Source organism: Theropithecus gelada, chromosome 3 (assembly GCF_003255815.1).
Source record: "Theropithecus gelada isolate Dixy chromosome 3, Tgel_1.0, whole genome shotgun sequence".
NCBI lineage: Eukaryota > Metazoa > Chordata > Mammalia > Primates > Cercopithecidae > Theropithecus > Theropithecus gelada.
In genome coordinates this window covers 175,535,230-175,547,356 of record NC_037670.1, presented here as the reverse complement: position 1 = coordinate 175,547,356, position 12,127 = coordinate 175,535,230, and the positions used below count along the sequence as shown (strand labels likewise).

Below are 12,127 nucleotides of genomic sequence, written 5' to 3'. Positions count from 1 at the left end.
TGATCCAGGGGCTCCCAGTTGCCCAGTGCTTAGGGAGCTTATCCCATGTATCATACTTAGCTCCTCTTTCACTGTTTTTAGTCCAGTTCTACTACACAAAATGTTGCAAAGGTCTTTTAAATTCTATTATTTCCTTTTTTCTTTGTAACTCTTGCCCATATCTTTAGGGAAAAAATGATCTGCTTTCTTTCCTTTCCATTTGTAAGCAAAACAAAAACCCCACAAACCCTTATCGTACCCACATAAGGGTATAAAAAGCCCACCAGAGTCCTTAGAAGTACCCTGCAAAAGCTCTTAAGAAGTTTTTTGTCTTCTTTCTTTCTAATTAAGTTTCATTTCTTTAAGCAGTAGCATTCGGTGTAAATAACAATTTTTTTACTCCTAATTTTTCAGTTTCAGTAACGTAAGAGAGGAGTTTTCCCCTTGCTGTTTTTATTACCTGAAGTAGTTCTGCTATATTTTGAGTTAAATTCTCCTTTACAGGCTAGCATATATAACATGGTTTCTTTTCAACACAACTCAATTTAAATTTGTGGAATTCTTGAACTATTGTATTCCTATATCACAGGCAGGCCTGTGATTGGGTACCAATAAATACTAGTTGAATTGTTTCTTAATTTCTGATGAACTGTGTTTTCTACTTCATTTGTATAAAATTGAGATCTTTTGTAGTATCTGAATGGCTAAGAGTGACATTTGGAGGTCTACGCTTTAATTTCATTCATTTGTTCAGAAATCTCAATGTTTACAGTGTGTCAGCTGGCCCTGTGCTGGCTTCAGTAGAGTGTTCACTAAATGAAGATAATTTCAAATAACTTAATAAAGCAGTAGCTATGAGAATGACTTTTAAGGCATGGGTACTACCTTAGGGTGGTCTTGAAGGTTTCTCTGTGGAACTAACATTTGAGCTCAGATCAGAATGACAAAGATGAGTCATATATTCAGAGATGGGGGGATGGGCGTTGCTAGAATAAAGGGGCCAAGGCGGGCAGAAACTCCAGGAGCAGAAGGGATGTGACTGGAGCCTCAGGACGGGTTGTTGGGGGCTGTTGGCAGAAAAGGTCAGAGTGGTAGCCAGATCAGGGATGGCCTGGTATTTGTGGGCCATGGTTTGAAGTTGGGAATTGATTCTAATTGCAATGAGGATTGGAAGCAGAGAAGTAGCATTTAATTTTCAAATGCTCATGTAAGTTGCTTTGTAGAGAATAGTTTCAGGTTTTAGTAATTCTAGAGACATTTCAAACTGTGTATTGGGCTGCTGATAAGGAGTAAATAGGTCTGCCAACTTGTGGCCTTTCCTTCCCAGCAACCCCTACTTTTTTTATTTTAATAAGACAGTCTCACTGGTGCCCAGACTGGAGTGCAGTGGCGCCATCTCGGCTCACTACAGCGCCCGCCTCCTGGGTTCAAGCTATCTTCCTGCCTCAGCCTCCTGAGTAGCTGGGATTGCGGGTGCCCATCACCATGTTTGGCTAACTTTTTTTGTATTTTTAGTAGAGACAGGGCCAACCATGTTGGCCAGGCTGGTCTCGAACTCCTGACCTCAGGTGATCCACCCACCTCAGCCTCCCAAAGTACTGGAATTACAGGCATGAGCCACCGCACCCGGCCAGCAACCACTACTGTTAAGCCAACTTTTTAACAATTTAAATTTTGAGGAATGCCTTTGGTGTGAAAACGTGCAACTATACCTATCCATAGTTTGGAGGAGAAACAAGCGGAAATTAAACCCAAAAGTGTAAGACGGGTGTTACCGTGCCTCTCCTTCACTCTCACTGCACGTCCTGTTGTGGTGGAGTTAAGGACGCCAGGCATATACAGCATATGTGTAATAATGTTCCGAGGATGTGAGAGAGAAGGAAGGGTTTGGAGGTGAAATTGGGGAGGGACCACTTCCTCATTCCTGGTGATAAAGTCATCTGAACTATGCCTCTCATGCGGTTTCTTCATAGGGCACATACCCTGTTCTGAAGTCCTCCAGTAGACATTTTAGGTAACAGAAGAGTGAGAAGCTCTAGTTGTTGATTATTAACATACAAGTTCAATTATTGGCGATTTTGTGAAATCCATACATTTCTTAATTGTCTAGATACTGCTAGGCCTTTCATACTGAATGAGATAGGATTTCTAGCTTCAAAGGAGTTTTCTTTTGTTTTGTTTTTTTTTTTTTTTGAGACGGAGTCTTGCTCTGTCGCCCAGGCTGGAGTGCAGTGGCCGGATCTCAGCTCACTGCAAGCTCCGCCTCCCGGGTTCACGCCATTCTCCTGCCTCAGCCTCCCGAGTAGCTGGAACTACAGGCGCCCGCCACCTCGCCCGGCTAGTTTTTTGTATTTTTTTTTTTTTAGTAGAGACGGGGTTTCACCGTGTTAGCCAGGATGGTCTCGATCTCCTGACCTCGTGATCCGCCCGTCTCGGCCTCCCAAAGTGCTGGGATTACAGGCTTGAGCCACCACGCCCGGCCCTTCAAAGGAGTTTTTAAGATAAAGACTTATGTTACATATTTTCAGATTACTCTTTTTTTTTTTTTTTTTTTTTTTTGAGACGGGGTCTTGCTCTGTTGCCCAGGCTAGAGTGCAGTGGTGTGATCTTGGCCCACTGCAGCCTCTGCCTTCTGGGTTCAAGCGATTCTCTTATCTCAGCCTTCCAAGTAGCTGGGATTACAGGCACCCACCACCACGACTCAGCTAATTTACTAAGAATATAGTAGAGACAGGGTTTTGCCATGTTGGCCAGGCTGGTCTCAAACTCCTGACCTCAGGTGATCCAACTGCCTCAGCCTCCCAAAGTACTGGGATTACAGGCATGAGCCATGGCACCTGGCCGTATTACTCTTTTTAAAAGCTGTACTTGGTAACACTTCTAATGGTCATATATGAAAGAATACAACGAAACTAATCGTTTTAATTTTCATGTTAACATTAAATAGCAAGATTCCAAGGATACTAGAGGAAATTAGCTTACTTTAAACCTTTTAGTTTATCTTTAACAGAATGTCTGATGTGCTTGTTGGTCAGTAATATTTGTTAATGTCACAGACAAGTTTACTTGGTAATAGCTTAATTGCATAATATCCTCGTATAAAGCAAATTAATGAAATTTATTTCATTTTTTGAAATTGCCCAAATGCTAATTAAAGGAATGTTTTCTGACCCTTCTGCTTCTTCATCTATTAGTGGTTTTTTAATGAAACAGCAAAATTAAAAATTTTTACCTTCATATGCCAACACACACTAAGCTCTTGTTCTCCTTTATAGGGAAATCCTCATTGACGATTCAATTTGTTGAAGGCCAATTTGTGGACTCCTACGATCCAACCATAGAAAACAGTAAGTATTGTTTTCAAGTACTTAAAAACTGAGAAGCCTTCTTTTGTGTAAAATAGCCATTGTGTATTCATGGAGGCTTTGAGTGCAGAAGGTAAATTCTGTATGTCTCCCGATTGGGGTCAAAGAAAACTTGCAAAAGATTTACCTACTTCACCCTGAAAGATTTTTTCCTTCCATGTCTGCATGCCTTGCCATCTAGAAATTGTTAATTCAAGTCAGTAGGAATCTGGCCCATTACTGGAATCTTCATATTCCAGAATCTGCTCAAAAACAGGAGTGGAGAACACAGTCTTTTCCCCCACACCCCCTTCCTCCCAGCCATTGCAGTTTCCAGGGATTCCAAGCTTGAAAGAATGAAAAACACTCCAGATCGCTGTTCCTTATTCTTACAGAAGCCATACTCCCGCCCCCATTTCTCTATATCCTTCTTTCCAGCCCTAAAGATTTGAAAGAGAAATGAACTATTCTGGGATTGGTTAGAGCAGCTGCAGCATTAAAAAGAAGTTGGCTCAAAAAGCCTGTTGACATTTTAGGCCATGTGCAGAAAAAAGCAGGGAAGAGAGAACCAGCTATGACCTTTACTTTGTTCAATTTTAATCCGTGGTTTCAGCATATTCCTGATGGATTCTAGGACCATGAGACAATTTTTTTTTTTTTTTTTTTTTTTTAAAGAGACATGGGTCTCACAGTGTTACCCAGGCTGAACTCAATATCCTGGACTCAAATGATCCTGTTACCTCAGCCTCCCAAGTAGCTGGAACTACAGGCATATGACACTGTGCCCAGCTTTGAGACAGATCTTGATTCTAGGGATCACTAAGGAGAATCTGAAACAGGGAGGCTGGTCTTTTCGGGCTTAGAACCACAGGTGGGCCCTGGAACTAGTTTTCTCAGATTCTTGAGACCAGGACTTACCTAGGATTTGTCACCAGGAACATGTAGATTTAAACATGGGGGTTCATCAACACCTGGTTGGCATATTATGCATGAGGTAGATTTCACCTGCCAGAGGTTTGCAAGAGAAGAGAATCACTTGAATGCTTTGGCTTAAAGTAAGGAGCTTGGCAGACAACCACCTGCAGGCCAGAAAGGCCCATTGCCCATTGTCTGTCTTTGTACGGACCAAGAGCTAAGAAAGGTTTTTACATTTAAGCATAATATATAAAAGTCTAAAGAAGAAGAATGTCTGATGTGAAAATGATATGAAATTCCAATGTTAACGTCTGTAAAGTTTTATTGATACACAGCCATGCTTGTTCCTTTACATGTTGTCCTTTACATTGTGTACAATGGCAGAGTTGTTGAATAGTTACAGCAGGGACCAGGTGGCCTACAAAGCCTAAAATATTTACTAGTACTATCTGGCCCTTTACAGAAAAAGTTTCCTCACCCCTTACTTAAAATATTTGGCTGTCCTTTGTGTGTCAGTGTACTGGTAGCAGAGAAGGAAACCTATTGGTTGATAGACTAACTCTGGGAATATTTTTGAAAGTAACCTTTCAAGGTGTTATATTTGAAAGTAACCTCTGGGTATCCGCAGGGAGGAGTCCTGATTACACCCTATGATTTGTCTGGCTAGTCATTATATCATAGTAAGCAAGTGTGAAGAGCAGATTAATGTGAGTGCTAGATGAACAAGCTCGGTTTTCTGTCCACTGGAATAAGAACATAAGGAAATTATCATCTCAGACTTTAATATTTGCTATACATAGCAATTTAGGATTTTAGGTCCTTGAAATAATAAGGTTCATTTTGGAATTGTATTAATAGAACAATAGAAGATTGTTTTCTTCGTAAGCTCTGCCTCTAAAAGTGGATAATTGTATATGTATCCTCATACCATTTCATACTGAACTGGAATTAGCTGGGCATGATGGAGTGTGCCTGTAGTCTCAGCTGAGACAGGTGGATCACTTGAACCCAGGAGTTTGAGGCTGCAGTGATCTGTAATCACGCCACTGCACTCCAGCCTGTGTAGCAGAGCAAGATGTGGTCTCAAAAATAGAAATTGAGTTGGAAGGAAAGTCATGGAGTTGTGTATCATGGAGCTGTACATACATACATTATCTTAGTAATGGATCAGAAGAAAGTCCAACTTATGTAACTTGATGTTATCTCAGAAACAGAGTAATATGACCCTACTTTTTTGAGGCTATCAGCATCATCTTTGGTCGTATTTTAAATTTTTCTCATCTTACAGTTCAATAATGAAGACTTTTCTTCACCTCAAAAATGAATTCAGAGTACTTGTTAAAGTCTGTAGGCAAGAGCAGAAATAAATATGAATATGTATCCATTAAAAGTTCGTGAGGCATATTCAGACATCATATTCCACTTACTACACTTTTGATAACCTAACACAGGGCAGGAGCCCTTAGTCCACCATTTCTTCCACTATTTGGTAGAAAAACATTCGTTGTTCAGTGATAACAATGAATTGGAAAGAAAAGAAAAGGTTATCATGAACTTGTTGCCAGCAAGATAAATAAGTGGGTGGTTTTATGATTTTAAAAACTGTAAATCTGGAAATAATTTAGTAGTTATTTTACGCTTTATAATATTAGAACAAGCTGTTATAGCAAGCACTCAGAGGTGACACATTTCAGTGAAGTGTCATGGTGAGAGCAAAAATTCTGGGACTGTGTCATCTTTAACAGTAGGGGTGTAGGAGAACAATATCAGTAAAACCACATATTTTCTAGTTTGGGGAAATTTTAAAGCAGAAGTACTACTTATGCAAATGTACTTCATTATCTACTGCAGTGTTAATCTAACAACTCAATACAAACTAAATTGATAGGATTAAATTAAGCTAGTGGTAGTTTATAATTAAAAAGCAAGCATAGCAGCAATTTCCAACTTCTGCCATCTCCAGGTAGCACTGTTGGTGAATGATAAGCGCCTTCCTCTCAGGAAGTTGGGAGATTGCAGTTAGGTGTTGCAGAATTCTCAAGGCACTGTGTCCTGGGTGTGGACTTCTCAGTAGGGTATGAAAGAAGAGTCCTCACCACACTTTAGTAACACAAATCTTGCTTTGTGAACACCAAATTTTAGAAACCTCTATGACCTTGGTTAGTAGCATTTACTAGTAAATAGCTATTAGTCTACTTAGGAGAATTTCAGGGGTTTAGGTTGGAAAGGCATTCTCTGGTGATTCAAAGAGGCAGAGAGAAGGGGGCTCAAGGAAAGTGATGTCAGAAGAAAGCCAGCTTTCCATTTTGACATGAGGTTAAAATGAGAGAGAGTAGAATTATTTCCTAGTCTATCCTATCTCTTATTATACCTCCCTTTTTTCTATAGTAACAAAAACTGGCAGTTTTCCTATGACAGCAAGATGGAAGGTCTTCTTTTTCATTTTACTGCTACAAGTAGGACAAGTTACATTCTTTTTACATGCAAAGATAGATGCCAATGTTTATTAATTGTTTTTTCTTTTATACACTATATACAATGACATCTCCTACCCTTTTTCTCTTACCTCACTGGTGAGCCAGTACTTTCACAGTCTTCTTGGCCGAATCTTCTGCATTTTTTTGACTTGGCAACACGGGGTGCCCTGTTTCAGGCCTTTCCTCTGCACTTGCTCTCAAGTGATCTTCCCCTCTCTTTAATTTGCTATTGACTCACCAGTGTGTATTCTCAACCCCAACCTCTCCCCCCAGCTCTGAGCTTTATTTTATAATTTATTTTATTTTACATGACAAGGTCTTTCACTCTGTCCTTCAGGCAGGAGTGCAGTGGCATGATTATAGCTATGGTAACATTGAATTCCTGGACTTAAAAATGATCTTGCCTCAGCCTTGCAGGTAGCTAAGACTACAGGCGTGAACCACCACGCTGGAGCAGTTTTTCCTTTTTTGTGGAGATTGGGTCTCACTATGTTGCCTAGGGTGGTCTTGAACTCCAGGCCTCAAGCAGTCCTCCTGCCTGGGCCTCCCAAAGTGGGATTACAGGCATAAGCCACTACATCCTGGGCTTTTTTATTTAACTGCCTGCATTTCCCCTTGGTATTTAATAAGCATCCCAAAACATCCCTAAAACCCAACTCTCAATTCCCTTCCTCTCCCATCCCTAGTATTTTTCCCCCAGTGTTTCCTGTATCTGTAAGTGGCATCTTAAAAAAGCTTTGGAGTCATCCTGATTCTTCATTTTCTTACATCCCACCTCCAGTCAATTAGAAAATCCTTTTGGTTCTGCCTCTGAAATACTTCCAGAATATCTGCATCTCTAATCCAGGCCAGTGTCACCTATGGATTGTGATAGTCTATACAGTCATGACACTGGTCACTGTATCATGGGCTCCTGCCTAATATCTCTGGGACCATTTTTGTTATATACAGTGTAGCCAGAGTGATCTTTCCTTGGTTTCTCCTCACATTCAGAGTAAAAATCCCAAGTTCTGTAGGACCTTCTGCCTCCTGTCCATCCTAGTTAGCTGCCTACCATTCTCCCTCAGCTTTAGTTGCATTGACTTTTTTGCTTTTTTCACTTGCTGTTTAACCTCTGCCTGGATGTTCCACTCCCAGGGAAGATACCCGAGAGGGTGGGAGGGTACATGTGTGTCTGTATCTTCTTTCCTTCCCTGGGATCTAAGCTCACAGAGTGTCAGAGACTACAGCATCCCAAGCACCCACAACAGTGCTACTGGTGATAATACGCACTCAAGAAATTGTTCTTGAATGAATGAATGAATGATGTTTCCTTTCAGTAACCTTGTCATCATAATTATACTTGATAACCACAGTTACTTAGTTCTAATTGAAGGTCACTGGTTTTATTGCTCACCAGTGTTTCTTACATACTTCTCATCAAATCTGAAATACACTTCAATTTATCTGACTAAAGGTTTTCACACAGCTCTATAGTGACTGCACTCTGGCTGAGAAGGACTGAAAGCTCCAGGGGTGCAGGATGCATCCCAAGCAGAGAGGATACAGTGTAAAAACAAATCTGAGTTCTTTCTTAGAATTGATGAAATAGGTTATATTGGGTATCCCCTCAGCTTGAAATATTCCGATTCAGTTTCCATCTGATTTAACTGTTTCCTAAAAGTGATAACTTCCAGAAAAGGTATAAGCATAATATAGTGTGGCCATTGATTTCATCATGTGGTCTGTAATCTTTACTCACCTGACTTTTGGCACCCCTGCTTGTATTAGAAAAGTGTGACGCTAATATGATTCTCTGTGTGATTGCTTGTCTTTCGGCCATCTTTTCTTTCCCTGTGGAACTCATATAATTCAGATAAGATCTCCAGTCAATCCTCTTTATTACTTAGAGTTTTCTCACATAATTTCCATTTGTCTGTGTCAGCTTTGCCTTTCTGCTGTGGGCAAAGTGGGACCTCTCTCAGTTGTATGAGGGATAGATTCTGCAGCCTGGCTCTGGTCATATAGGACGGCCAGTCAGGAGATTGGAGGACTCATCGTGAGTCAGGACAGCTGGGGCGGGTATGCAAGAGAAATCTGTTCCACTTCCTTGTCAGGGTTCCAGGTGGTTATTTTTACATTGTTTCTGTTAGTAGTTCTTTCCTCTTTTGTCTATATTTGCTTGAAGTCTGTCTCCCTCAAATTCTGAATTGACTTTTCCGGAAGTTATTCAAGTCTGATTTTCTTTCCTCCCTTGTCAGGGAAAAGAAGTTGTGACAAATTGCTTGGATCTTTAAGCTTAAGTGGGAAGGATGGCTTCAACATAGAACATCTGTTTCATTGCTGTTTTATCCGTCAGTAAAACTGTTACTTTTTTTATGTACTAAAAGTTCTTAGCACTTCAACTAATATTAGCTCTTTGTGCTCTGATGCCAGACTTCCTATAAATTAATGGAAAATTTTTGTGGTTTTGGTTTATTCTAGAGCTCAGACTTTATGTAGTGTATTTCACTTTTTCACAAGAGGAAGGATTTGCCCCAGAGCATTGAAATTACTATTATAGGATTGAATTGTTGCGTACTTTGTCTCTTTGAAAAAGAATCAAGGTTTACCAAGCTTGATTTTAGCCAGTCACCGTGTTTCCTAGCTAAATAATGGAAGCAGGGGAGAATCTATACAAGTCAGGGAGTTGTTCTTTTTTGTTTCATGGGGCCTTTCTCTGAGACTGCTAGGGACTCTGTGCTTAATTGGTTGTCATTGTTCAAACTTTAAGTGGTTTAGAGTTAATTTTTAAAAACTAATGTTTAATTCCCTTTTTCCCTGTAGCTTTTACAAAGTTGATCACAGTAAATGGACAAGAATATCATCTTCAACTTGTAGACACAGCTGGGCAAGTAAGTGACCTCTGGTACCTCAGAATCTTATACAGCATATCTGACAGTCCTGGTCCTAGCACTGATTTTTGAAAGTACCAGCTATGCCAAGAAAACCCCTCGTGTTGTGTGCAGACAGTCCCTGACTCCCAGTGGTTTGGCTTGCAGTGGCTCAACTTAACAATTTCTCATCTTTATGATGGGTCTGTTGAGGTATTTGATACATTTTCAACTCATGATATTTTTGGTTTATAGTAGGTTTATTGGGATGTAACCCCATCATAAGTCGAGGAGCGTACATAACTAAATGTTAATATGCTGTGTACTTGGTCTTTTCTAAGACATTTCTGGCAGTTTTCTTTTAATAACTTGTTTTTCTGCTTTAAAATTACTTTAAATATACTAACATTGTAAGGGTTAATACTTATTACAGGTTAGTGGTTTTCTGTTTTCTAAACTTTATATTAGAGAGTCATATGAGTTGCTTTCTTTCTCTTTGTGATATGTGTTCTCCTACATTAGGGCAAAAGTACATCTTTTCTAGAGGAAAGGCATAAGAGGGGCATAGAGTAGAAATTAGCTGATTTAATCTTATGAGGACCTGGGCCATAAAATACCAGTTTGATTAGAGTCTAGGCTCTGGTTTGAGTGTTGGGTTTAGTTTACGTAGTAGAGTCTCTGGGTGGGTGGATTTCAGAGTGATTACTAGATTAGGGAGTTTCAATTTATTTGATAGACAGTAGGTAATGGCCGAAAGTCAAATAATCCCCCCAGAAAGGATATTCACATGTTGGTTAATGTAGCAGGGATGTGTGGAATTGGATCACCAGGGGAATTGACTGGAAGCAAGGGGGAAAGGAGTACATGGAACAAAGAAAAGCCCTTTTGACAGCTTAGCTGCCCCATTACCATGACATCCAGGCCTGCTTTTACTAGAAACCATTCTATTAGACTGAATTTACCCTTCTTCACTGGAGGGTGAGGAATGTAAAGAAGCTGGGATTTTAGCTCCTAACTCCTGCCCTTGCAACCTTTTTTTTTTTTTTTTTTTTTTTTTTTTTTTTTTGAGACGGAGCCTTGCTCTGTCACCGAGGCTGGAAGGCAGTGGCACTATCTCACTACAACCTGTGCCTCCTGAGTAAAAGCAATTCTTCTGCCTCAGCCTCCCAAGTAGCTGGAATTACAGGCACGCCACCACACCCGGCTAATTTTTACATTTTTAGTAGAGACGGGGTTTCGCCATGGTGGCCTGGCTGGTCTCAAACTCCTGACCTCAGGTGATTCGCCTGCCTTGGCCTACGAAAGTGCTAGGATGACAGGAGTGAGCCACCATGCCTGGTCCACCCTTGCGACTTATAGTCAAAGGATAAGAGTAGCAGAAGGGTGAGTGTAGTGTGATCTGGTCTGCCGTGTTAAATGGGGGCTTTTTTCCTGGAATCTGGGGAAATTGGAGTAGACCCAGAATAGTATGACCTGTCCTGTGGGTTTGGAATGAATTCCCTCTGCTTTGCGTTTTGAAGTGAACATAGAAGGAAAGTGTGACGCCTCAGCGAAGCAAGAAGATAGCTATATTGAGTGATGTTAGCATTGGAGGAACCCTGAGGTTTCCATTTTGGAAGCTTGGAAGAAAATAAATGTGTTTGGCTCTTTGAGCTTGTACACAGAGCTATAGCATGTGCCTCCTTCACTCACCCTACACACTCCCGGCTGGCGGTGGATGTGATGTGCTTTAGCAGTCAGATTCTTGATGCTTTCATTAGAACAGAGCCATCCTAGACTTTCACTCCCTGCTACCTGTCCTCTTGACAGAAGAATAGGAGTTGGGGCGTATATGGACCAGGGGAGCAGTGTAAGTCTCTGTTGGGGGGGGGCGGGGCATGGCACAGATGACAAGGCTCATTAGACATTAGTTGGGAAGGGAAGAGCCACTTGAGTGTTGTGTTGTTGGGTTTCGTATCTTTCTTTTATAGTTAAGTTGACTATATAATTTATTGCCTAAACCAAGACACTTTTAGAGTTGTGGGCTGGGGGTGCTAATAATAATTACGTTGGGCAACAGTGTAACTTAGAGTATCCTGGGCAAAGAAATACAGCTGTTCAGTTTATTGTGGGACTCTGACACTATCAAGACTTCAGTTTGCTTTTGTATCCTTATTTAGAATCTTTAAGCTCCTGAAAACTGGTGATGAGAATGTAAATTGATAAATCACTTTCAATAATGTTACTCTGGAAACACGTTTTGTATCAGGCAATTCAGGGAACCAGTTTCATAACTGTTTGGAGTGCGGGCCCTGGAGTCACACTTGCCTGGATTTGAATCTTGGCTTTTGTTGCTAACCCAGTAACCTTAAGGAAGCTAATGAGGGCTGGGCATGGTGGCTCATGCCTTTAATATCAACACTGTGGGAGGTGGAAGGATCACTTGAGCCTAGGAGTTTGAGGTTGCAGTGAGCTGTGATAGCACCACTGCAGTCCAGCCTAGGCAACAGAGTGAGATCTCATCTCTTTAAATTAAAGGGTGAAGAAGTCTTTCTGTGTCTCAGAGCTTTATCTATAAATA

The 12,127-nt window shown here is 40.8% G+C and overlaps 1 protein-coding gene across 1 annotated transcript in view; it reads left to right on the top strand.

The window, feature by feature from the left end:
- RHEB (Ras homolog, mTORC1 binding) overlaps positions 1 to 12,127 on the top strand; it is a 52,611-nt gene that overhangs the window by 26,312 nt on the left and 14,172 nt on the right. The window contains exons 2-3 of the mRNA XM_025378645.1: positions 3,255 to 3,326; positions 9,521 to 9,588. Of these exons, the coding sequence (XP_025234430.1) occupies positions 3,255 to 3,326; positions 9,521 to 9,588 (140 nt within the window). The remainder of the gene's footprint in view (positions 1 to 3,254; positions 3,327 to 9,520; positions 9,589 to 12,127) is intronic.